The 26,261-nt window shown below is 37.6% G+C and overlaps 1 protein-coding gene and 1 long non-coding RNA gene across 2 annotated transcripts in view; one reads left to right on the forward strand and one right to left on the reverse strand.

Moving 5' to 3' along the window:
• Window positions 1-26,261, forward strand: part of LOC105463553 (signal recognition particle 72) — a 35,511-nt gene that overhangs the window by 1,678 nt on the left and 7,572 nt on the right. The window contains exons 2-17 of the mRNA XM_011710731.3: window positions 379-499; window positions 2,440-2,563; window positions 4,847-4,990; window positions 5,073-5,184; window positions 8,295-8,326; window positions 9,965-10,089; window positions 10,177-10,234; window positions 13,487-13,618; window positions 15,069-15,197; window positions 16,657-16,729; window positions 18,279-18,343; window positions 19,715-19,810; window positions 20,661-20,764; window positions 20,896-20,973; window positions 21,759-21,896; window positions 26,112-26,149. Of these exons, the coding sequence (XP_011709033.1) occupies window positions 379-499; window positions 2,440-2,563; window positions 4,847-4,990; window positions 5,073-5,184; window positions 8,295-8,326; window positions 9,965-10,089; window positions 10,177-10,234; window positions 13,487-13,618; window positions 15,069-15,197; window positions 16,657-16,729; window positions 18,279-18,343; window positions 19,715-19,810; window positions 20,661-20,764; window positions 20,896-20,973; window positions 21,759-21,896; window positions 26,112-26,149 (1,569 nt within the window). The remainder of the gene's footprint in view (window positions 1-378; window positions 500-2,439; window positions 2,564-4,846; window positions 4,991-5,072; window positions 5,185-8,294; window positions 8,327-9,964; window positions 10,090-10,176; window positions 10,235-13,486; window positions 13,619-15,068; window positions 15,198-16,656; window positions 16,730-18,278; window positions 18,344-19,714; window positions 19,811-20,660; window positions 20,765-20,895; window positions 20,974-21,758; window positions 21,897-26,111; window positions 26,150-26,261) is intronic.
• Window positions 15,141-26,261, reverse strand: part of LOC139362383 (uncharacterized) — a 33,630-nt gene continuing 22,509 nt past the window's right edge. Inside the window, exon 3 of the long non-coding RNA XR_011621198.1 lies at window positions 15,141-15,267. This is a non-coding gene — a long non-coding RNA (uncharacterized lncRNA). The remainder of the gene's footprint in view (window positions 15,268-26,261) is intronic.

The raw sequence follows: 26,261 nt of genomic DNA on the forward strand, positions 1-26,261 counted from the left end.
CCAAATTCTACCTGAACTATTTCCCTGTGAAGTAATGAACTATACAGAATGTAGCATGCATTTCAAGATAAAATATCTGGAGAAATTGCTTCTTTCTTCTTTATTTCACTGCACTTTTTTGGTACATGCATACTGGGCATCTTTATCTCATTGAAAATTTAATAACTCTCCTTATTGTCACTTCTTAAGTTAAAAGTGAAGATTAGTTATTTTCTGGGTTTGTTTTGCTTTGTTGCTGTTTCTTCTAGTTGTTCTGACCAATTATTTCTGCTGCAATAAAATTAGAAATTTAGCTTTCGGAGAGACAGGATGGGAAAATTTAGTAAAAATGTGAAAAGGAATGGATTTAAAAATGACTTTCCTAAAATTGTTCTCTAGTACTACAGATCAACAAAGATGACGTAACTGCCCTGCATTGTAAAGTGGTATGCCTTATCCAGAATGGAAGTTTCAAGGAAGCTTTGAATGTCATCAATACTCACACCAAAGTGTTAGCCAAGTAAGTGATTCAGTTAGTTGCTTGTACAGTTATTAGAAACACTTAGTATAGCTATAATCTCTTCCATGTTTTTTTCCCCAACTATTTGCTGATTTTTTTTATCTTTCCTTCCTTTTTTTCCCCCTTTTGCTTGTCAATAATGTTTCTGAAACTGGGAGGAATACTAGTAACTTCTGTTTCTTTTAGCCTTAGAGGGTCTATTTTTTGTTTGTTTTAACCATTGTGTTTCCTTTGAACCACTAAGGAGGTGAACCATAGAGAGTTGTGGGGCATAATTATGAGTCCTTGGAGGATGTAGGGAGAATAACTCAGTCAAAGTTTCTTTACTGTTACACCTAGGCTCCAAAAAAAAGTATTGAAATTAAATTTGAAGCATATTAATGGGATACTGGTTTATAAGGTGCAGAACAATGTACAATATACTTCCTTTTGCAAGAGGAGGAGGATGTAAAAATTTATATATCCATTTGCCTGTATTTGCAAAACAAACAATATAAAGAGAAACAATGAGTAAATAGTCATTTGTGGGAGGCCGAAAGAGGGCAGATCACAAGGTCAGGGCTTTGAGACCAGACCGGCCAATATGGTGAAACCCCATCTCTACTGAAGATACAAAAAATTAGCTGGGTATGGTGACAAGCATCTGTATTCCCAGCTACTCAGGAGGCTGAGGCAGGAGAATCGCTTGAACCCAGGAGACGGAGGCTGCAGTGAGCTGAGATTGCACCATTGCACTCCAGCGTGGGTAACGAGGAGACTCTGTCTCAAAAAAAAAAAAGTCATTTGTAGGAGGTAATAGGAACGGGTTAGATTTGGGTAGCAGTGGAAATAAAGCCTCTTACTGTACATCTTTTTCTTTTTATATTTGAGCCGTATAAATGTGTTACAGAGATTAAAAATTAATTTTAAACTTTATTAAAAATAAAAGGGAAATGGAGGCAATGCTGCTTTTCTCCTATTAAATATGTTTGTGCTAAAATTCAGTGTCTTGATTTTGGGCTATTTTGTGAGAGACATTTTCAAAAACATTTTGTCAATGAGTCTTGGATAAAAGTATTTATAAATTTTTTTTTTTTTTTTGAGACGGAGTCTTGCTCTGTCGCCCAGGCTGGTGGAACCTCCACCTTCCAGGTTCAAGCGATTCTCCTGCCTCAGCCTCCCAAGTAGCTGTGATTACAGATGTGCACCACCACACCGGGCTAATTTTTGTAATTTTAGTAGAGACAGGGTTTTGCCAATGTTGGCCAGGCTGGTCTTGAACTCCTGACCTCAAGTGATCCGCCCGCTTCGGCCTCCCAAAGTGCTGGGATTATGGGCATGAGCCACTGCACCTGGCCCAAAAATAAATTTTTTTGTTAGGTAAGTAAATAAAGGACATTGGCCTTTGCTTTAATAAATATTTTTCCTCATGGATTATGGTTGAAACATCATCAATGAGGTATCACATTAATGTAGATGAATTTTTAAGTGTGTGTATGTTAGTAGTGTTTACCGGTTGTTTGATTACAGGTACTTCTTTTAAGATTTATAGTTATTTTTTCTTTCTAATCATTTGTTTCTGAAACAAGTTTAAAGAAGCATTATATGGCTTATTGTTTTGTTAATGAATTTAAGAAACTTCCAAAACAACCCATTTAAAGCAGCCTTCAAATTATCTTTGTATCTAAGACAATTACTTATTTAGCAGATTAATGATTTCCTTCTTAAATGTTTATTTTAATAAGAATATCCATGAAAGAAAGGCTAGGGAAACTGATATATGCTTAATTATATGTTTGATAGACATTTACAAGCTATCTGATATTTAGATAAGTCTCTAACCTTTGTCAGTTTTCTCATCTGTTATCAGGACTAAATCCAGTGCTTAGAGCGATGTTCTATATATTGGGTGCATTGCATTGTTAGATAATAATCAGATACTGGTTTTTTTCCTTCTTCAGTAACTCTCTCTCCTTTGAAAAGGCATATTGCGAGTACAGGCTGAACAGAATTGAGAATGCCTTGAAGACAATAGAAAGTGCTAACCAGCAGACAGACAAACTGAAGGAGCTTTATGGACAAGTGGTAATTACTGCTTTTAAATACATGTTGACAGTGATCCTGAGTGAGCATGACTACCTCTAGCAAGGAGCAGGGTTGAGGAAACCCAGCCCATCCTGATGCTCCACAACACTAGCCACCAAACCAGTCCTTGAGGTTTGAACATAATCCCTCTTCTTGATCTTCATACAAATAGTTGCATATATAACATGCTATGAACAAATGACTTCCTCAGGTAATTAGGAAATCAAAGAAAATAAAAGAACTAATGTATTTAATTTTGACTTTTGAGTTAGAAAGATAAAGCACATTGAGCTTGTATACTTCAACAGGTTTGAAATAGTATTTCACTAATATTGTATTCTAAATTTAAAATAAAGGATATCATGATAGATAAGAATTTAGATTATTCTAGCCCATGAAATCATGAAAATATTTTAAAGTATTTTGAGACATAAAATTAAACCTAATGTAAAATGGGGCTGTTAATGACAAGAGGACAGAAATGTGTATATTATAGTTAATAAAACCCTCTTAAAGTTTTTCTTTTCTTTTTTTTTTTTTAATGGAGTCTCGCTCTGTTGCCCAGGCTGGAGTGCAGTGGCACTATCTTGGCTCACTGCAGCTTCCAACTCTCAGGTTCAAGCGATTCTCCTGCCTCAGACTCCCGAGTAGCTGGGAGTACAGGCATGCGCCAACTCACCCAGCTAATTTTTGTATTTTTTAGTAGAGACGGGGTTATGCCATGTTGCCTAGGCTCTTCTCAAACTCCTGGCCTCAAGTGATTTGCCTGCCTTGACCTCCCAAAGTAGTGGGATTACAGGCATAAGCCACCACGCCTGGCCTTCTCTTAAAGACTGTTAAATGTCAATTTAGGGCAAATAATGTTGTATTGAATGTATTGTTCTCAGGAGGTAGTATGGATTTAATAATACAAATGAGTTGAAGAAAGATTTGGACAAATTCATGGATTGTAGGTCTATAAAAAACTTGTAAGTTAAACTGGATAACTTTAGGGTAAATTCTAGCATTTTGAGGTTAAAGACATCAACCTGTGTCATACATAATGGACTAATTGACCTAGAGTGGCAGTTATTATTTTTTCAGCACAACTTGAATGAAATCGGTAGGAATTCTGTTCTGTCTGCTTGAGACTCACTTGTGTGATAGCTGGTTTCTAAGAAAGATAAAATGAAGATTATAGCGAACTCTAGGAAACATTGTCTTTTTCTTAACATTTAATTTTGTTCCTGTTTTAGTAATCATTTTGTGTTGTGGAAAAATATTTTCGTTGTAACTTTAGATCTAGATAACAGGGTTGAATTCTGTAAAGGTGTTCTTTCACAACCTATTTAGGCACTTTACTTTTTTTTTTTTTTTTTTTTTTTTTTTGAGACGGAGTCTGGCTCTGTCGCCCAGGCTGGAGTGCAGTGACCGGATCTCAGCTCACTGCAAGCTCTGCCTCCCGGGTTTGTGCCATTCTCCTGCCTCAGCCTCCCGAGGAGCTGGGACTACAGGCGCCCGCCACCTCGCCCGGCTATTTTTTTGTATTTTTTAGTAGAGACGGGGTTTCACTGTATTAGCCAGGATGGTCTCGATCTCCTGACCTCGTGATCCGCCCGTCTCGGCCTCCCAAAGTGCTGGGATTACAGGCTTGAGCCACTGCGCCCGGCCTTAGGCACTTAACTAACTTCAAGAAGAAAGGTAAAGAAAATGACTTTTCTTGGCTGGGTGTGGTGGCTCACACCTGTAATCCCAGCACTCTGGGAGGCTGAGGCAGTCAAATGACTTGAGGTCGGGAGTTAGAGGCCAGCCTGACCATGGAGAAACCCCATCTCTACTAAAAATACAAAATTATCCAGGCATGGTGGCACATGCCTGTAATCCCAGCTACCTCAGGAGGCTGAGGCAGGAGAATCTCTTGAACCCAGGAGGTGGAAGTTGTGGTGAGCCGAGATCACACCATTGCGCTCCAGCGTGGGCAACAAGAGTGAAACTCTGTCTCAAAAAAAAAAAAAAAAAAAAGAAAAGAAAAAAAAGAAAGAAAATGACTTTTCTCAACTGAATCCTGCCTACAGATCCACAATATATTGAACATTCATTTTAAAAGTATTTTAAAAAAGTAATTTATTTGGAAGTATGACTAGTACGTGGAACTCATTTAAAAATTATAAAACATAAGCAGTTGATGGTTCCCGTTATGCTGAACTAGGATTCCTACTTAGTGGTTCCAAAAAAGATTTGCATGGTATTAAAGATGTAACACCATATTTGTCTCTAATTTTTTACTTGCTATTTATTATTCAGTTATACCGTTTGGAACGCTATGATGAATGCTTAGCGGTATATAGAGATCTTGTCCGAAACTCTCAAGATGATTATGATGAGGAGAGGAAAACAAACCTTTCAGCAGTTGTTGCAGCTCAAAGCAATTGGGAAAAAGTGGTTCCAGTGAGTATCCTTGTGGTATACCCATACAGTCGTGAAGTATTATTCATGTTTAGTATTTAACTGGTATTTTGTCCCCTGACAGGAGAACTTGGGCCTCCAAGAAGGCACACATGAGCTGTGCTACAACACTGCGTGTGCACTAATAGGCCAAGGCCAGCTGAACCAGGCCATGAAAATCCTGCAAAAGGCTGAAGGTTGGAAGTTTGTTAAACTTACCTGTAAATATAATGTGCATATAACTTTGTAGAGTATCTTCTAAAATTGCACTGGACTTCTGTGAAATTATTAAATGGAAGTTATCAATGCAGTGACAATTTCTCAAAGTTCATGTAGTCTTTCTCTTTTTTTTTTTGGCGGGGGATGCGGACAGAATCTTACTGTGTCACCCAGGCTGGAGTACAGTGGCACGATCTCGGCTCACTGCAACCTCTGTCTCCCAAGTTCAAGCAATTCTGCCTCAGCCTCCTGAGTAGCTGGGATTATAGGTGCGTGCCACCACGCCTGGCTAATTTTTGTATGTTTAGTAGAGAAACGGGGTTTCATCATGTTGGCCAGGCTGACCTCGAACTCCTGGCCTCAAGTGATCCACCCTCCTCGGCCTTTCAAAGTGCTGAGATTGCTGGCACTTTCTCTTTTTGACCATATCTCACCTATATTTCTAATCCCTAAGCCAGTCTATTAGTCTGTTTCCAACCATACCAGACCTTACGTTTGAATTTTGAGGAGCAGGTTTTGAACAAGTTACTGTGAATGTTATGTGTAGATAAAGTGAGTTAATGAATGTCAACCATTCGCAATAATACATGGCATGATGGCATATAGTATAAGCATTCACTAAATATTTTGTTACTATTATTATTGTTGTTTAACAGGTATTCAAGTAATAACATGGTGTGCCTATGTGTATACACACACATACACTACATTTATGTATTGATAGCACCATTCAAGCACTTTTTTTTTTTTTTGAGACAGAGTCTCGCCCTGGTGCCCAGGCTGGAGTGCAATGGCGTGATGTCAGCTCACTGCAACCTCCACCTCCCAGGTTCAAACAATTCTCCTGCCTCAGCCTCCCAAGTAGCTGGGATTACAGGCGTCCGCCACCACAACCAGCTAATTTTTGTATTTTTAGTAGACACGGGGTTTCACCATGTTGGCCAGGCTGGTCTCGAACTCCTGACCTCGTGATCCACCTGCCTCGGCCTCCCAAAGTGCTAGGATTACAGGCGTGAGCCACCACACTTGGCCTCAAGCATGTTTTAACTCCATTTGGTATGTTTCTTTATATAATATTTGCATGCTTTGAAGCTTTTTTGGTGGGGTTGTGGGCAGGGGAGGAACAGAGTCTTGCTCTGTCGCCCAGGCTGGAGTGCAGTGGCAAGAACTTGGCTCACTTCACCCTCCGCCTCTCAGGTTCAAGCAGTTCTCATTCCTCAGCCTCCCAAGTAGCTGAGATCACAGGCGCGTGCCACCATGCCCAACTAATTTCTGTATTTTCCGTAGAGACGGTTTTTGCCATGTTGGCCAGGCTGATCTCAAATTCCTGTTGTCAAGTGATCTGCCTGCCTTGGCCTCCTAAAGTGCTGGGATTACAGCCGTGAGCTACCGTGCCCAGCTGAAGCTTTTAGTTAAGAAAAAAATTAATTGATTAGAGAACTGTGTCTGGTATTAACACATGAAACATTTTGACTTTGCTCGTGCATACATTTTTCCCTGGAAGCTATAAAAGTGATGTAGGTACTGCAGTGATCATTGGGGTGGAAAAAAAGGTGAAACAAAGTCTGTTTTACTATTAAATATTAGGGTTTAAAGTGAGAGCAAAATTTTCCTGTTAAATGTTGAAAGTTAAAATAAGAACAAAGGTTAGAGCATCATGTGGAAAATCTGTTTCAGAATTACAATTTTTTGGCTGAGTGCAGTGGCTCATGCCTATAATCCCAGCACTTTTGGGAGGCCAAGGCAGGAGGATTGCTTCAGCCTAGCAGTTCAAGACCAGCCTGAGTAACATAGTAAGCCTTCGTTTTTACAAAAATATATATATATTTAGCTGAGTGTGGTGGTGCACACCTGTATTCCCAGCTACTCGGGTGACTGAGGCAGCAGGGCCTAGGAGGGCCTAAGAGATTGAGGCTCCAGTGAGCTGAGATCATACCACTGTATTTCCAGCCTGGGTGACAGAGTGAGACCCTGTCTCAAAAAAAAAAAAAGAGATAATTATAATTTCCTGACCTCAAGTGACCCACCCACCTCGACCTCCCAAAGTGCTGAGATTACAGGTATGAGCCACTGCACCCAGCAGAATTATAATTTCTTGATCATACCTAATGAAGAACGTTCTCATACATTGTGGGTTTGAGTGTAAGAATAATACAGACTTTTCAGTGAGCAATTTGGTGATGTGTAGCAGATTTTAAAATTTACCACCCTTTGATCCAATAATTTCACTTCTAGAAACTTAAGGAAATGATTAGATAAATTTACACATGTGTCTGTATGAATGTTCATTGAAGGGATATTCATAAGAACAGAAATTTAGAAACAGCATGAAGTTTTGTGCTATTAAAGGATTGGCTAAGTTTTACCATAATCACAAAGTAATTACAGTCATTACAACCAATAACATTAAAAAAGATACAGTAATGTAAATCTATGTTTATTGTAACAGAGAGATATCCACAGGATATTGAATGGGGAAGGGAGGTTTCAAAATAGCATGCACAGTGTCTCACTTTCATTTTAAAATGCAGCTGTGCATTTACATAAAACTAAGCCAGGTATGGTGGCTCACAGCTGTAGTCCCAGCTACTTGGGAGGCGGAAGTGGGAGGATCAGTTGAGCCCAGGATTTCAAGGCTGTAGTGAGCTGTGATGAAGCCTCTGCACTCCAGCGTGGGCAACAGAGTGAGACCCCCCAACTTTAAAAACAAACAAACAAAAATTAAAAACTAAATAACTGAAATGCTAATAGTGTTTATCTCTGGGTGGTAGGATTATTTATTTTTATACTTTTCTATAATTGGTTTTTTGCAATTAATATTTACCACATTTGTATTTTTTGATGCACTTTACAAATATTTTTAGCATAGACACAACAAATGACAGAAAAGTGCCAAAGAGCTAGGAAAGTCAAGGGACTGATAATATATATGTAGTATATTTGATGCTAACGTAAATTTCACAGTTGCTTGTTACTATGATTATCTTAGAATCTTCTGCCTAGAAATTTAGATCTTGCTCTTTGGAATAGTGAAAGAAATGGGATTTACCCAGCAATACTACTTTTAAAACAATTTTTTCTCCTATAGATCTTTGTCGCCGTTCTTTATCAGAAGACACTGTAAGTATTCCATCATTGTTAAACCAAAATTTTACACTTCTGACTATTAACATTACTGAGGCTTCATTGTACTATTTATTGACTTTCTTTGGAAGATGGTGATTAAGTAGAAATCACACTAGAAACCACCCTTTTGTATCAGTTATTTGATGAAGTCTATTAGAGTGAGAAATCACAATACAAAAAATTTTGGCATACCTTAAGCACTTGATTATATATTTATATAATGTAAATTTATTCTTCTATTTTAGGATGTAGGACTAAGGTCTTTGAGGATTGGTCTGCTCATAGAAGTTCTCTGTGTATTTCTTATGTAGTGACATAATTCAACACTCCCAATTTACACTTTTGGTTTTTCTTTTTAAGTATAACAATATCTTAAATACAATAGGCAAGCACTTTCATTATAGAGTCCTTAAAGTTTTTTTTTTTTTTTAACCAATCTCTTACCACAGCCAATCTTTTTGCCTCACAACTAATTAGACAATAATTTTCTTTAGGAATTTACCTTTACTGTATCCTTCTGAGTATTCAACATGATTTATGTTGAAATATGTCTCTTTTCACATTCAAAGTTAACTCTCTCCTTTTTTTTTTTGAGATGGGATCTTGCTGTTTCACCCAGGCTGGATTGCAGTGGTGTGATCATAGGTCACTGTAACTTCAAACTCCTGGGCTCAAGCAGTCCTCTCACCACAGCCTCCTGAGTAGCACCACCATGCCCAGCTAATTCTTTTCTTCTTTGTAGAGATGGGGGTCTCACTGTGTTGCCCAGGCTTGTCTCAACTCCAGGCCTCAAACGACCCTCCCACCTCAGCCTCCTAAAGCACTGAGATTACAGGCATGAGCCACCATGCCCAGCCCATAGTTTTTCTCTTTAATATTTTTAAGTTTTATCATTTCCTCATCAAACACAACTGCATAATGGGTTTGGAAACAAACATACCTGACTCCTGGTCAGCTGATACTCACCAGGTGAGAGCAGGAGTGTTGGGTCATTAAAGGAGTGTTGTCTCCTAGTCTTGAGTATTCATTGTACAACCTTTTCAGAAGGAGAGGAGAAATGTGGATTAATCTGGAGCATCAGTTAAGAGAGCTACTACTTTAATTACATAATTTGTTCAATCATAGGATTAAAGTACAGAATTAGTTCCAGCTTTTGAAGTTTTTTGGTACAGTGTTAATTGGAATTTTCTAGTTTTTATAGTAGAGTTATAGTAGAGTAGAGAGAAAAGCATTTTTAAATGTGATTTTTATGAGAAAATTATGTTTTCAGAATTTAGGGGTATCATTATAAAAAGATATACTTGCATGCTGGTTTTTTACTTAGGTTTTTTAATTCTTGGGCTTTAGAGGGTGATAATGATCAATAAATGGTATTCCTAAACTTATTACCATGTTCTTCTAGGATCTTTTTGCCTTTTTTTTTTCTTTAGATACTTCTTAGAAGTTGAAGTCTTTTTGCTATTTTCACTTAAACTTCTCTCTTGCTGGCAATTTCTAAAGAATTGACTCTAAAGGAAAATTTCTGAAATTATGTTTTCTTTAGGATTGTATCTCTTTTGAATTTTTGGGTTATTTGGTAAATATGTAGATCAGTTTGGAAAATTTATATGGGAAAATATTTCTTTCTTTTAGGATGGGACTGAGGAAGACCCACAGGCAGAACTGGCCATCATTCATGGTCAGATGGCCTATATTCTGCAGCTTCAGGGTCGAACAGAGGAGGCTTTGCAACTTTACAATCAAATAATAAAACTAAAGTGAGTTATTAAAAGGAAGTATCTTTTATAGGGATAGGGTTCTTTTTAAAGGTTTGTTTGGTTTTGACTGTTGCTTGTTGTTCACAGACCAACAGATGTGGGATTACTAGCTGTAATTGCAAATAACATCATTACCATTAACAAGGTATGGAATATTCGTGGCTTTCCTTACAGATATATTTTATCCTGAAAGCTCATCACCTTAGTTTTAGTTTTGTTCTAGGAGTTCTTTTTAACATGATGAAAAAAGTCCAGTTGTAGCAAAATCGCAATGGAGAGTATTACTTAACTCTCCTAACGATAATGATGCTGCCAGGTATATTTGAGTAATAAAACTTTTTGTAGTAGATCCTAGAGTTTTTAAGATCCTCCCCTTTTCCCAGTGTATAATAATATAGAGACTCTCTCTTTGTAAAAGATATAAATTATTGGGGCTTTTAAACTTTAAGTATATGCATGTTTTATATGATTTCTTCATCTGTGGAATCTGAATGTGAAAGTGTTCTTTATATAATTTTTTCTTGGGTTTTCTTTTTTTAGGGGGTATAGACAGGTGCTCTTTCTCCTCCCCCACACCCCATCCAATGTAAAATATTACAAATATATATATAAGCACTCTAACTTAGAGTACTGTACTAATGTCTTTAGCCACTTTTTTTTTTTTGAAACAGAGTCTTGCTCTGTCGCCCAGGCTGGAGTGCAGTGGCACAATCTCGGCTCACTGCAACCTCTGCCTCCCGAATTCACGCCATTCTCCTGCCTTAGCCTCCCGAGTAGCTGAGACTACAGGCGCCCCCCACCAAGCCCGGCTAATTTTTTTTTTTTTAGTAGAGACAGGGTTTCACCACCGTGTTAGCCAGGATGTTCTCGATCTCCTAACCTCATGATCTGCCCACCTCAGCCTCCTAAAGTGCTTGGATTACAGGCGTGAGCCATCATGCCCGGCCAGGAACAGTCTTAATGGAAAATGTTGTATTTTCTTTTCTTTTTTTTTTTTTTTTTTTTTTAAGACTGTCACCCAGGCTGGAGTGCAGTGGTTCTGATATTACTCACTGTAGCCTCAGGCAATCCTTCCAAGTAGTTGAGACCACAGGCACACACCACCATGCCTAGCTAATTAAAAAAAAAAAAAATTGTAGAGACAGAGTCTTGCCATGTTGCCCAGACTGGTCTTTTGACTCCTGGGCTCAAGCAGTCCTCCTGCCTCAGCCTCCCAAATTGCTGGGATTCTAGGGGAAACAGAAGAGAGTATGTATTTGCTGGATAGTTTAAAAAGTAGATTAGATTGAATTATATCAGAGCCTTGGAAATCAAGTTTAAGAAAAGTCTGGCAGTGATGTGCACAATTAATTGAAGTATTAAAATAGTGATGTGAGAGAACCAGCTAGAAAATATGGTTTCTTTAGGATTGATTTATATGAAAGGCAGTTTCTTGCTGCACATTAAAATAGTTTCAAATTGGTTTGGAGCTCAACACTAAGAAAAAGTAGAATTTATTTTAGATTTCTTTACTTCATTTTAGTCTTTAAACTGGTAGAAGACCTGTTTTAAAAAAGCACAGTGGCATCATGTATTTGCAAGTAAATACATTGTTTTACAAAGCTGGAGTATTGTGCACGTAGTAGATACTCAGATGCTCAGTTTGTGCTTCTCAGGATGCAATCAGTGTGACTTCATTTTCTCCCTTTTTTTGGAGATGTATGTGACTTTCGGTAATTCTTAAAAGGTCTTTCTTTGGGAAGATAACACTGTGCCCCTACATGGGAATTTTAGAAATTGAGCTTCTTTATACTTTTGCTTGGTTAAGAAGAAGGGACTTTAGGAAATGAAAAACAGTAGATATGTTACATGAGTATTTTCTACTAAAAAAAAAAATGGGTTCAAAAGTGGTTACAGATGTGTTTCTGAGGTTTCATGATTTGCTTACAGAGTGACTACAGGCATACTTCGTTTTATTGTGCTTTACTTTATTACACTTTGTAAGTTTTTCACATACTTAAGGTTTGTGGCAATCCTGTGTTGAGCATGTCTGTTGGCTCTATTTTTTTTTTTTTTTTTTTTTGAGATGGAGTCTCGCTCTGTTGCCCAGGCTGAAGTGCAGTGGTGGGATCTTGGCTCTCTGCAAACTCCAGGTTCAAGCAATTCGCCTGCCTCAGCCTCCCGAGTAGCTGGGAGTACAGGCATGTGCCACCACACACAGCTAATTTTTGTATTTTTAGTAGAGACGAGGTTTCACCATGTTGGCCTGGATGGTCTTGATCTCTTGGCCTCAGGTGATCCACACACCTCTGCCTCCCAAAGTGCTGGGATTACAGGCGTGAGCCACTTTGCCTGGCGATGTTGGTATCTTTTTTTTTTTAGCAGCATGTGTCCATTTCATATCTCTGTATCAGTATTTTTTAGCATTGAAGTATTTTTAAATAAAGGTATGTACTGGGCCGGGCACGGCGGCTCACGCCTGTAATCCCAGCACTTTGGGAGGCCAAGGTGGGTGGATCATGAGGTCAGGAGATCAAGACCATCCTGGCTAACAGGTGAAACCCCGTCTCTACTAAAAATACAACAAATTAGCCAGGTGTGGTGACGGGCGCCTGTAGTCCCAGCTGCTTGGGAGGCTGAGGCAGGAGAGTGGCGTGAACCCAGGAGGCAGAACTGGCAGTGAACTGAGACCACACCACTGCACTCCAACCTGGGTGACAGAGTGAGACTCCGTCTCAAAAAAAAAAAAAAAAAAGAAAGGTATGTACTTGTTTTCAGACATAATGCTGTTGCACACTTAATAGACTACAATGTAGTGTAAACATAACTTTTATATGCACTGGGAAACCAAAAAATTTGTGACTCCTTCTATTGTAATATTTGCCTTATCGCGGTGGTCTGGAACCAAACCCGAAATATCTCCAAGATATGCCTGTATTTTGAAGAGAAGTGAGTTACTTTTTATTTATCATCTAAATTCTAGAGGGCATAGCTTGTAGGAATTGTCAAATTAGGTATTTTTGTAGTCCTAATACACTGCAATTTGTGCTGTCCCTTTTTTCCTTCAGAAAGCTCAAAACAAGCAATTAATAGTGGAAAAATAAAACAAATCTTGTTCTCCATTTCTTTAAAGCAGTGCACTTGTTAAACCTTTTTATACCTAGGAAGCCTCCTTTGAGAAGGCTCTAAAAGAGTGGGCGTAGATTCTGGGATAACTGTGTATACAAGTAGATTTGAACTGCAGAGATTTTGTTTACTTCTATGAACCAAGATAACTTTATATGCATCTTATTAGCTTAGGCACCCCAGTCAGGTAGATAGATTCAAGCTCTCCTGCTGTATTTATATAAAGTTAATAAAAAAAGGAGTAAGTTGAAATCTGAGATTCTGTTAATGGTGGATAAACTTTTTTTGTTAGGACCAAAATGTCTTTGACTCCAAGAAGAAAGTGAAATTAACCAATGCGGAAGGAGTAGAGTTTAAACTGTCCAAGAAACAACTACAAGCTATAGAATTTAACAAAGCTTTACTTGCTATGTACACAAACCAGGTGGGTAATTACCTTTGGTGTCATGGCTAAACCTTTTGTAATATGGTGTATGAGGAGTAATAGGGATATTAGTCTAATCTGTTTATAGTTTTTGTTTGTATTTTGTCGTCGACTCATAAATATATTTTTTTCCTTCCTCAAAATATTATATATATTATTGGCTGGGCACAATGGCTCACGCCTGTAATCCTAGCACTTTGGGAGGCTAAAGTGGGCGGATTGCTTGAGCTCAAGAGTTCAAGACCAGCCTAAGCAACATGGCGAAACCCTGTCTCTACATGGTGGTGCATGCCTATGGTCCCAGCTACTCTGGAGACTGAGGCACAAGAATTGTTTACAGTGAGCTGAGATTGTGCCATTTCACTCCAGCCTGGGCGACAGAGAGAGACTGTCTCTAATAAAAAGAAAGAATGTTATATGTCATAGATTTTATTTATTAAGCAAGTAATTTGCCCAATTTCTTATAAGGGTGTAGGGTTGACACCTTTTAAGGTGAAGAAAACCGTATTCACACCTTTAAATGAGATAACTTTCTCATTACCTTATTTCTAATCTGAATTAAGATAAAATCATCAAAGATGCTGGCCATGATTATAGATTTAAGACCCATCTTTCATTTTTGCTGTGTATAATCACATCAAGTTATAAATGTTAAGGAGGTCAAGTCTAACTCCAGTAAGCATTCTAATTCTAGTTTTATACTCTTTTAGAGCAGAAGTTTTAGTGGGAGAGAGAGAGGCAGTAATTTTTTTTTTGTTTTTTGTTTTTGTGGAGACTGAGTTTCGCTCTGTTGCCCAGGCTGGAGGGCAGTGGCACAATCTCGGTTCATTGCAAGCTCCGCCTCCTGGGTGCACGCCATTCTCCTGCCTCAGCCTCCCTAGTAGCTGGGACTACAGGTGCCCATGACCACGTCCAGCTAATTTTCTTGTATTTTTAGTAGAGACAGGGTTTCACCATGTTAGCCAGGATGGTCTTGGTATCCTGACCTCGTGATCTGCCTGCCTCAGCCTCCCAAAGTCCTGGGATTATAGGTGTGAGCCACCGTGCCCAGCCGAGAGGCAGTAATGTTTCTATTATTTAGAACTGAGTCAAGTTATTCTTAATAATTTAACAAACAATACATATGCATTTTGTTTTTGAAGCAAATGCTTATACTTGATGTGTTTGATTTTTTTAAACAGTTCTAGAATTTAGGCATCCAAGTGAATGTTTAGAATTTCTCCTTTACTAAAGGCTTTTAGAGTTCATAGATTAAATTCAATAAATAGAAATCATTTTCTTACAAGAAAAAATTGAGAATAGATACTGTAAACTGATTCTCTTATCCTAGGCAGTTCTTTGGTTAATATTTGTTTCAACTAATTTTCCCATGTTTCTTTTCTTTCTGGTCATTTAGTGTTTAATTTCATTAACCAGTTTATTTTTGTCGTGGGGGTTGGGTATCTTCTAGGCTGAACAATGCCGCAAAATATCTGCCAGTTTACAGTCCCAAAGTCCCGAGCATCTCTTACCTGTGTTAATCCAAGCTGCCCAGCTCTGCCGTGAAAAGCAGCACACAAAAGCAATAGAGCTGCTTCAGGTAAAATAATTACTTGAATGAGGTGTCAGGCATTTGCAGCCTTGTTTCATTTTCATTGTGTTGTAATAACCTACAAGCATGTAAATTTAATGGGAAAACTAATCAGAAATGTACCACTACACAAATTTCAGTGCCATTTTAGTCAACAGCTTTGTTTTATATAAATTTCTATAATGTAAATATTTGTTATAAATGCTAAAGAATGCTGTTTTGTTTGGAGATCTATTTAACCTGAGTTAGGGGATTGTTTCAGGCAATAACCTGAGTTAGAAGATTGTTTAGGCATGTATAATTCTAGAACATGCTTAACCTCTTTTGCAATTATCTGATCTCCACTGAGTTCCACTCCAGAACCTCAATTATGGAGATACTGACTTTGTTTTTATCAGCCCAAACCAGCTATTATATTGCATATTTAAATTTCTTGAATATAAACTACATTGGAAAGTTGGACAGGTACGATTAGGATCATCCGGACAGACACAATTGCCTAGCAGGCACACTCAGTGAAGAGATACCACCCCTTCTCTCCCCCCAGCAAAAAAAAAAATCTATTTTGTAATCTTTATTACAGTTGACACTTTGTATCCTTGAGTTTTGCACCCAAGAATTCAACCAGCCATGGATTAAGAACTTTGTGGGGGTCTACTGGCGTAGTGGCTCACGTCTGTAATCCCACCACTTTGGGAGGCCCAGTCAGGCGATCGTCTGAGGTCAGGAGTTCAAGACCAGCCTTGCCAACATGGTGAAACCCCATCTCTACTAAAAATACAAAAAATTAGCTGGGCATGGTGGCACATTCCTGTAATCCCAGCTACTTGGGAGGCTGAGGCAGGAGAATCACTTGAACCTGGCAGGCGGAGGTTGCAGTGAGCCGAGATCACGCCACTACACTCCAACCTGGGTGACAGAGCAAGATTCCGCCTCAGAAAAATAAAAAAGCACATTTTGGGGTTGGAAATGTATGATTGCCTCTGTACTCAACATATACAAACTTTAAAAATCATTATTCCCTAGATAATATAACAACTATATACATAGCATTTACATTATATTAGGTATTATAAGTAATCTAACAATGATTTAAAATGTATAGGAGTACGTGTGTAGGTTATACGCAAATACTGTACTTTTATATAAGGGACTTTTGAGCATCCTTGGGTTTTGGAATGCGGGATGGTTCTGGAAGCAATATCCCGTGGCCGAGGGATGATGGATTTCTCTGTTAGTGACTTACAGAAAACTTGACATTATTACACTTACTTTTAGAGCATACCTTTAAGAAAAAAAGTGGGCGTTGAATAAAAATTTTCCCAAGTTAAGATTTTGACCAGCAGCCAGAAGTTTAATATTTTAAAACTGAATTTAAAATCTTATGTAGCTGAGTTAAATAACTGTAATGTATACAATTAGATGTGTAAATTAAATGTGATTTTTTTTTCCCAAAATAAAAAAATAGGAATTTTCAGATCAGCATCCAGAAAATGCGGCTGAAATTAAGCTGACCATGGCACAGTTGAAAATTTCTCAAGGTATTATGGTTTTCATCGTGGTTAAAATATTTTAATGAAAACATGGTTGAAATGATTCTACAGTTGTGAACTATGTGATTTTAAGTTTTTTGTGTAATGGTAAAGCATAATAATTACTGTTTGAAACATGCAGCTAGATTGTATGATCTCCAACAGATTTAGTAGTGAGGTAATTGCCCCTTTTCACAGATTATTCCTAAATTATTAGAATGATTCTCAATCTGTGCCTTGAAAGTTCTGAAGCAAAGAATTCCTCTGTTCCAAAAGACCATACGTACTACTCAAATTGCCTGAGTATGTCACATGCAGAAATGCTTATGTCTGTCACTTGGTAATATTTGTATGACTACTTTGCATCATAGTTTTCAGAATTTCTTAGCTTGGCCCTTCATTCTTACTTTGTTTTACACTTTGCCACCTATGTCTTTGGGCTTGGGGAAAGATAATAGAATTTAACAAGAACTGATGTGTTTGAATCTTAAAACTGCCAGTGTTTTTGTCTGTGGTTTTGATCTAACTTTGAATATCTAGAGCTATATTGCCCAGTTTGGTAGTCACTAGCCACATGTAGCTATTTTAAGTTTAAATTAGTTAAATTAAATTTAAAATTCAGTTCTTTGATTATGCTAGCCACATCTTAGAAGTTTAGTAGCTATGTGCAACTAGTGGCTGCAATATTGGACAGCACAGATATAGGACATTTACATCATCACAAAAGGTTCTGTCAAACAGCTCTGGTATAGAGTGTGAATTTTCGATGGGGGTGACAATTCGTCACAAAAATCTTAAATATTACAATGGCTGAAATGAAAATTTTATGAGTTGAAGGAGAGGAGTTGGCAGTTAGGGAAAAAATGTTTAAAATGTCCTTAGTAGGGCAATAATGAAAACAAGGTTGAGACACACTGCAGATCTCCCTCTTATCCAATTCTCACATTTCTTTACTTTCCTTCTCTCTTTTTCCTTATTCTTAGCCCTGTCTTCTCTTCTTTGCCCTTTCCTTGATCTTTCCTCCTCGTGTGTTTAGTTTATTTTTTCAAGGATGATTTATTATCTTGAAATTCCTGACAGTCTGTCATGGTTTTTTGTTTCTATTTAAAGACTAGAAATTTTGAGTTATTGAGGTTTGCAGTGAGTACAAAATCAGAATTTAACACCATAGGAAATTTTCCATTGCACTCATATCTACAGTAACATATTTCAAGGCCTTTAGGGAAGGACCCCACTTTCAAGTTACAGCCCAAAAAAGAAGAAATAGAACTCAACAGACTGGGAGTTAAGACACTTCTTTTCTGGTAGCAGCTCTGCCATTAACTTTCTTTGTGAACTTAAGCAAGGTATATTATTTCTTTAGAGCTCAATTTTCTTGTCTCTAAATGAATAGAGTTCACCATCCCCAGGCCCAAAACTTACATGTTTAGAGATGTTACAAAATATGACTTATGGTTGCTTTCCTAAGGAAAAGTAGTGGGAGGAAGTAAAATTTCTTGTATTTTTTTTCATAATATGTGTTCTTCTATGTAATGCTGATTTTGTTTATTCTCCTAAGGTAATATTTCTAAAGCATGTCTAATATTAAGAAGCATAGAGGAGTTAAAGCATAAACCAGGCATGGTGAGTTTGAAACATTACAAAATTGAAAAGTAGTTGAATTGATAATTTATTTATATGTCTAATGTGTATTCACTTTATTTTTATGTGTAGTATGTGTTCACTTTAAGGTAGGAGTAGTAATTATAATAGTAATGATTGTCTGGTATAAATTTAATTTCATTCTCTGCTCTGGTATTGGTTTCTTATTCAGTTAAATGTGCCAGGCACTATTTAGGCCTTACAGTATCACTGAAAGCCAACCTCAAATAATCTCAGATCTGTATAGGGAATTTCTTAGCCTAAACCATTTTCATCGGTGTGATTTCTTTAAATTAGAACAGTTTTGTAATAGTGGCCAACAAATTTAGTTTTTAGTTTTCTGATTATTCAAATATTGCAGGTTTCAATCATTAATATAGCTGTGAAAGCATCTTTTCCATAGTATACACTAATTCTGTAGTGCATCTTTTGGACAGGGGCTGTTTTATTCATGTTTTCATTCTCTAACATGGCCTCTGTGCAGTTGGCATTCAGTAAATGTAAAAATATGGTAGTGCTTTCCCTTGAAGATTCATATTTTAAGGATTGTGCTATAATTACTTTACCTTAAAGTCAAATACAGTATATGACTGAAATTAAAATGTTTCTGATATTTGATATATGGCCTTATTTTACCTTTCAAGGAATGTATCCATTTCATTTAAGTTGCTGACTTTATTGGCATAAAAGTTCTTCATTGTATTTCTTTATTATCCTTTTAATATCTATAGAACCTCTCTCATTCCTGATACTGGTTATTCATGTCTTTTTTTCTTTTTCCCTCTGATTAGCCTGACCAGAGATTTGTTAGTTTTACTGATTGTTCTTAAAGATCCAGCTGTTTGTTTCCTTTCTATCCTCATCTCCTACTGCTCATCATCCCCCTTCCCCTCCACTCCAGCTGTGTAGGCCTCCTTCCTGTCCCTAAGCGACACTAGGCACTCTTTTGACTGGCTTGAAGCAGCTCATGCCACGTGGGATTCATCATGAGAGTTCAGCCACTCTATGTATGCCTCACTGATCGTACACTTAAATGTCCAGCAGTGTCTTATTGTATAAACATTTCTAAGGGCTTATTCTCAACCTCTGTAGTTACCAAACCATTTGTGAACTGGCACTGCTTTAAAGGAAAGGTTTATTTTACAGATAACTACCTTCATATTTGGAAAACACAGTTGTTCATGGTATTTCTAGAAGTAAAGTTACTATGTTCTCTAAAGGGAGTAGCTTTCATGATAAATCAGGTACTAACAGAGAGCCTTTATTCGCTATTTTTTCAGTGTTTTTTATTTTCAAAAATGGTATTCTGGGAGTGAACGGAGGATTCACTAATTTATACCTTTGGCTGTGTAGGTGTCTGCATTAGTTACCATGTACAGCCATGAAGAAGATATTGATAGTGCCATTGAGGTCTTCGCACTAGCTATCCAGTGGTATCAAAACCATCAGGTAAACAAATGGAGTAAAATGTTATGAGGGCATGTTTTTACATAAAAATAAAGAGGTAGTAGTGAAAAAATTCAGGCAAACTGAAGTATTACACGTCACTATTTTAAAAGTGAAATACTATTTAGATTATCAAATTCATTTTTTTCAGTATACTAGATCCCAATTAAGTTATTAGAAATAAGCAATGGCTGCAAAATAGAAAAATAGCTCATTTATATTTATTCAAGCTCCTTGCTGTATGTGTATGTACACATTTGTTTATGTAATCTCAAGAAATAATAATAGTACATGATTGCATATTTAAGAGATCATCTTTAATAGCTAGAGAACCCATGGGTGGTAGCAATTAGTACAACAGTAATACATGGAATAGTTGTTTATCATGTCTCTAGTAGGAATATCATTATTTCCAGTATGGATCTCTGCATAAGCAGTATCCAACTTAAAATTATACATAACGCTGTGCAGGTGGCATTTTATACTGTTAGTACTGTTAGCAGTGGAAGGGTATCAGTGCTCTGGGAAAGTATTATATTAAATTAATGTTTGAGAACTATGGTGGCATATCTTTAAGATTTGATTATTATAGGGGAATGTTTCCAGTTGTAGACACCAAATATATATAGGTTGTTTTCCAAATTTATCTGTTGGTGATTGTACAGTTAATAATTTGTCCACCTGCTTTTCTCTACATATGTGGATGATTTTGTTGTTTCAGGCATTCAGTGAAACTTAAGATGAGGGATCTAATGCATCGGTGTATTTCTTAAAGGTCTAATGAATATAACTGCATTTACTTGCTAGATATTTAGCTTGAAACTTTTTTTTTTCCGTTTTATTGAAACTGTAGCCCAAATCTCCTGCTCATTTGTCCTTGATAAGAGAAGCTGCAAACTTCAAACTCAAATATGGGCGGAAGAAGGAGGCAATTAGTGACCTACAACAGCTATGGAAGTAAGCTCTGAAACATGGAGTTGTAGAAATAACACATTTATTGCTGCTACTTGATATGAGAGAGTTACTTGTTTATATTACTTTCTCCAGTTTTATAAACAGTTCAGTAATTTTCTTATTTCTTCTTTTAGACAAAATCCGAAAGATATTCACACCCTGGCACAGCTAATTTCTGCTTACTCACTTGTAGATCCAGAGAAAGCCAAAGCGTATCCTTTTGATTGTTGTTCCTTACAGCTCCTCGGTAGCACAATAGATCTCTTCTAATATCTGTGTTTTGACTGGAGCTTTTTCCATTGTAAATTGCAACTAACAAATCCTCCTTTTAACTAGTAAAACCAAAAAATGACAATTTGTTGATCAGTGTGATGAAAAATGCGGCAATAGATCCAACTTAGGGTTCAGTTTCATCCAGAAGCAAAAATGAAGTCAAAAGGGTATAGCGTCTTTTCCTCCAGGTTCAAGTTCAGCAGCAAGGAAAAGAAAAAGCGTATTTTATGTGGGTAGTTTTGCATGATTCTGAAATCTTATTTTCGGATTCAACTACTTAGGTCACTTGCTTATCTCAAGTAGTTACTTGATACGCAAATTCGATGCCCTTATTGAGCTTGGATCATATGTGCTACTCTCATCAGAGTGTGTTCCTAAAACTGAGGTGGGTTGGTGGATGCTAAGCAGTCTCAAGATATAAACTTGATAGTTGTTTTGGAATGGAGTTTGTATTAAGCCACCACCTTGCTCCACATCACTGAGTTAAGGAATAGAGGATTAGATTATGACTCCTCATGTTCTCCTTTCAGAATACTGTGTGTACTATATAATTGATATGACTTGTAATTGTTATTGTATAGAAGATTTAGGAACATTTTTTGCTTTTGTTGAAGGTCATCAAGAAAAGACAGTCTTCCAGTGTCAATAGATATATTGGCAAACGTATATATATAAATGTGTGTGTTTGTGTATATTATGTTCCTGGACTCCTGTTCTATCACAGTCTTAGTAAACACTTGCCATCGTCAGATAGTATGTCTCTAAAAGTAGATGTTGAGGCTCTTGAAAATTCTCCTGGTGCTACGTACATTCGGAAGAAGGGTGGAAAAGTTACTGGAGATAGTCAACCAAAGGAACAAGGGTAATATTTTTCGTTGTAACATTCTCTAATGCTGATTTTAAATTAGACAAAGAATAAAAAATATATTCTTATAGAAATTTTGTATGAATAAAGTTCTAGTTCTCTTCGTTTCTTTTCCATTTCTTTCACTGTGCCCAGCTCTTTGTCCTTATTTCCTTCCCTTTTCCCTCAGCCCAAAATTAACCTCTGGTATTAATTTAATCTATTATTCCAGAAATTTTTCTTTGTGTTTACACACACAGGTGGTTTACGAATATTTTCTTTAGATTAGTTTATTTTTTGTTATTTAGTTTCTTATTTGTTTGTTTGTTGAGACACAGTCTTGCTGTCTCCCAGGCTGGAGTACAGTGGCACAATCTTGGCTCACTGCAGCCTCCGCCTCCCAGGTTCAAGCAATTCTGCCTCAGCCTCCTGAGTAGCTGGGACTACAGGCTAATTTTTGTATATTTAGTAGAGACAGGGTTTTACCCTGTTGGCCAGGTTGGTCTTGAACTCCTCACCTCAAGTGTTCCACCCACCTTGGCCTCCCAAAGTGCTGAGCACTATAGCCAGTTGTTTTTTATAGAAGGAAAATTGTACTGTACTTAGTGTTTTCCACCTTGCTTTTATTTAATGAGTTTTAGAGATCTTTCCACATACTAAAATGTGGACATATTTCATCCTTTTTAAACACTCCATAGGCTGGATGTGCCTTTTTTAACCTATAAGTTATTGTTGTATATTTAGTACATCATTTAGTATATGATTTATTTTGCTGATTTGAAGAAAAGGTTAGTCGGTTTCATTTACTTACAAGAAGTCAGATTTTGACTCTTGTTTGTTCCATTGTCATCTTAAAAATATAGTTAGAGACCTACAGTAAAATGTTTTAAGATTTTACTTTTGACTCAGAATGAATAGAGCATGGAAAAGATAAAACATTTACTTAGCTTTGTGACTTTCATAAGTTTTTATTACTTTCTCCTTTTTTGAATGCCTTTTGAAATCTAAATTTTTCCCTAACTTAAAAAAAACTCAGCAACAGTGACTGATTTCTTCCTAACAAACTCTGCATTTCATAAAAAGTATTGTCGTTCTCATAATAACTTCCAAAACTTTTAATAAGGAATTGGAGTCTCAAAGAGGTTACATTGTTCCAAATTCCATTTCATCTTACAATTATAAATTCAGTTGGATTTCTTAAATGGATTTTCAATTAAGTATGTTTACTATTTTTTTTTTTCTTCACCAAACAGGGTTGGGTAACAACTAAGAACATACAGTTCCTTCTTTAGCCTGGCATAGTGGCATTTGACTCTAGTTCCCATTACTAGGAGGCTGAGGCGGGATGATCGCCTGAGCCCAGGAGTTTGAGGCTCCAGTGAGCAGTGATTGCGTCACTGCACCCCAGCCTGAGTGACAGAGAAAGACCCCCATCTTTAAAAGTTTTTTTTTAAATAATCTTTCTTTTTGTTGTTGTTGTTGTTTGTTTGTTTGTTTTCTTTTTTGAGACAGTCTTGCCCAGGCTGGAGTGCAATGGTACGGTCTCAGCTCACGGCAACCTCTGCCTCCTGGGTTCAAGCGATTCTCCTGCCTCAGCCTCCTGAGTAGCTGGGACTACAGGCACCCGCCACCACGCCTGGCTAATTTTTGTATTTTTAGTAGAGACAGGGTTTCACCATGTCGGTCAGGCTGGTCTTGAACTCCTGACTTCAGGTGATCCACCCGCCTCAGCCTCCCAAAGTGCTGGGATTACAGGCATGAGCCACCGCACCTGACTTCTTTCTCTTTTTTCTTAGACAATCATTAAGATATACATTGAATTTTTAAGCTTTTAAGTTTAAAAATAGTATTTTCATTAGGCATTATTAGTGCTCTTTATCTTACTAAAAGTTAGTATTTTGTTATACTAACTTTTGGATGTAAAGGTTTAGTTTCTTTTAACAATACACTATGTGATAGGTTTATGCTAGGTGTTGACCAGAAAATAAATCATGGTACTTGCTCTCAAAAGAACTTGAGCCCTGACGTGGTGGCTCATGCCTGTAATCCCAGCACTTTGGGAGGCCGAGGCAGGTGGATTACTTGAGGTCAGGAGTTCGAAACCAGCCTGGACAACATGGTGAAACCCCATCTCTACTAAAAATACAAAAATTAGCCAGGCGTAGTGACACATGCCTGTACTCCCAGCTGCTTGGGAGGCTGAGGCAGGAGAATCACTTGAACCCAGGAGGTGGAGGTTGCAGTGAGCCAAGATCGCACCACTGCACTCAGCCTGGGTGACAGAGTGAGACTCCATCTTAAAAAAAAAAAAAAGGAACATGAGTCTAGCAGAAGGAAATATATTTAAACAATAATTGCAATAAAGATTGCACCTGCTGTGATTGTACAGGGCGTAGAGGAGTACACCGGAGGGAATAGTCACTTCTTCCTGAGGACAGTGGGAAGTTAGGAAAGGCTTCATGGAGAAGATGATTGTGTTGACTCTGAGGAAGATGAGGACGAGGTAGGCAAAGGGTGAGCTAAGGCAGAGAAATAAGAAAGAGCAGAGAACCGTTGGGAAATTTTAGTATGGCTGTGGAGTATAATTTGTAGGGAGACAATTTAGAATACTATTGCACACTCTGGGTAAGAGATGAAACACTCAAGTAAGATAACAGTATGTTACACTTCTTGTTTGGGGTATCCTGAGGGAACTTTCACAATTGAATGACTTGTAGAATGAATTGTTGCTGTCTCATCTTTAGTTCACTGTTTCATATTTCTTGAGTTATATCACATAAGAATATATAGAGAGATGTATTTTTATGTTTTTCTCTGTTCACTAGAGCTTTCAGAATGCTTTTTTTTTTTTTGAGATAAGAGTCTTGCTCCGTCACCCAGGCTGGAGTGCAGTGGTGCAGTCTCACTCACTACAACCTCTGCCTCCTTGGTTCAAGTAATTCTCCTGCCTCAGCCTCCCGAGTAGCTGAGATTACAGGCACGCACTGCCACATCCAGCTAATTTTTGTATTTTTAGTAGAGACGGGGAACTCCTGACGTCAGGTGATACCTGCCTTGGCCTCCCAAAGTGCTGGGATTACAGATGTGAGCCACTGTTCCCAGCCACTTTCAGAATGCTTGACAATTATTATTATTATTATTATTATTTATTATACTTTTAAGTTCTAGGGTATGTGTGCACAACATGCAGATTTGTTACATATGTATACATGAGCCATGTTGGTGTGCTGCACCCATTAACTCGTCATTTACATTAGGTATATCTCCTAATGCTATCCCTCCCCCCGCCCTTGACAGTTATTTTGGAGTGTTAATTTGTATGCCCTTTTTAGTGCCTTTTTTGGTCAATGTACTTAATACATATTTTACTTACATTAAAAAATTAATAAACTCACAGGTTTAAAATATGAAAGATAAGCCGGGCGCGGTGGCTCACGCCTGTAATCCCAGCACTTTGGGAGGCCGAGGCGGGCGGATCACAAGGTCAGGAGATCGAGACCACAGTGAAACCCCGTCTCTACTAAAGATACAAAAAATTAGCCGGGCGCGGTTGTGGGCGCCTGTAGTCCCAGCTACTCGGGAGGCTGAGGCAGGAGAATGGCGTGAACCCGGGAGGCGGAGCTTGCAGTGAGCCGAGATCGCGCCACTGCACTACAGCCTGGGCGACAGAGCAAGACTCCGTCTCAAAAAAAAAAAAAAAAAAAAAAATATGAAAGATAAAAAAGTATAAGAGTAAGTTAAAAGTCTTCCATCCGTGTCTACCCACCTCTCTCCCAGGGCCATAACCAATGTAACCTGTTTTGCATCTCCTTCCAGAGATAATTCTTTGCATGTATCTGACCTACACGTGTTCTTCTGGCAAAAAATTTATTCTCTAAAGTCTTGCCAAACATAGAGTAACTTACCAAGGGATTGTAGATATTCATGCTTGTGCAAATTACTTTTTACATAGACTTAATGTGTGCCACTGAAAAAAATTTTTCAATGTAAACAATCTGTTTTTGAATTGTCACCTCTGTTTTCTAAAGTACCTTCCAAAAATTATAGTATCTGAAGCTTAATGGACTTTAACCTGAATCAAATCTTAACTAGTTTGTTAGCTTTGGTGAGCTGATACCAAGTCTTAAACCATGTTTATGATAAGTGCCCAACTAACTCTTACAGAGCACTTACTTAATGCTTTATAAATATTTTATCACAAAGATGGTAATGATTTTTTTTTTCTCTTTGTAGACAGGGAGATTTGAAAAAGAAGAAAAAGAAAAAGAAGGGTAAGGCATTAAAAAATCTTTATAAATTTTCTACAAGATAAATGTTTGATTTCAGCCCCATATAGAAATATTTGGACATAAATATACTGCCCTCTCTTATATCTTTGAAAAC

This window comes from Macaca nemestrina, chromosome 3, assembly GCF_043159975.1.
Source record: "Macaca nemestrina isolate mMacNem1 chromosome 3, mMacNem.hap1, whole genome shotgun sequence".
NCBI lineage: Eukaryota > Metazoa > Chordata > Mammalia > Primates > Cercopithecidae > Macaca > Macaca nemestrina.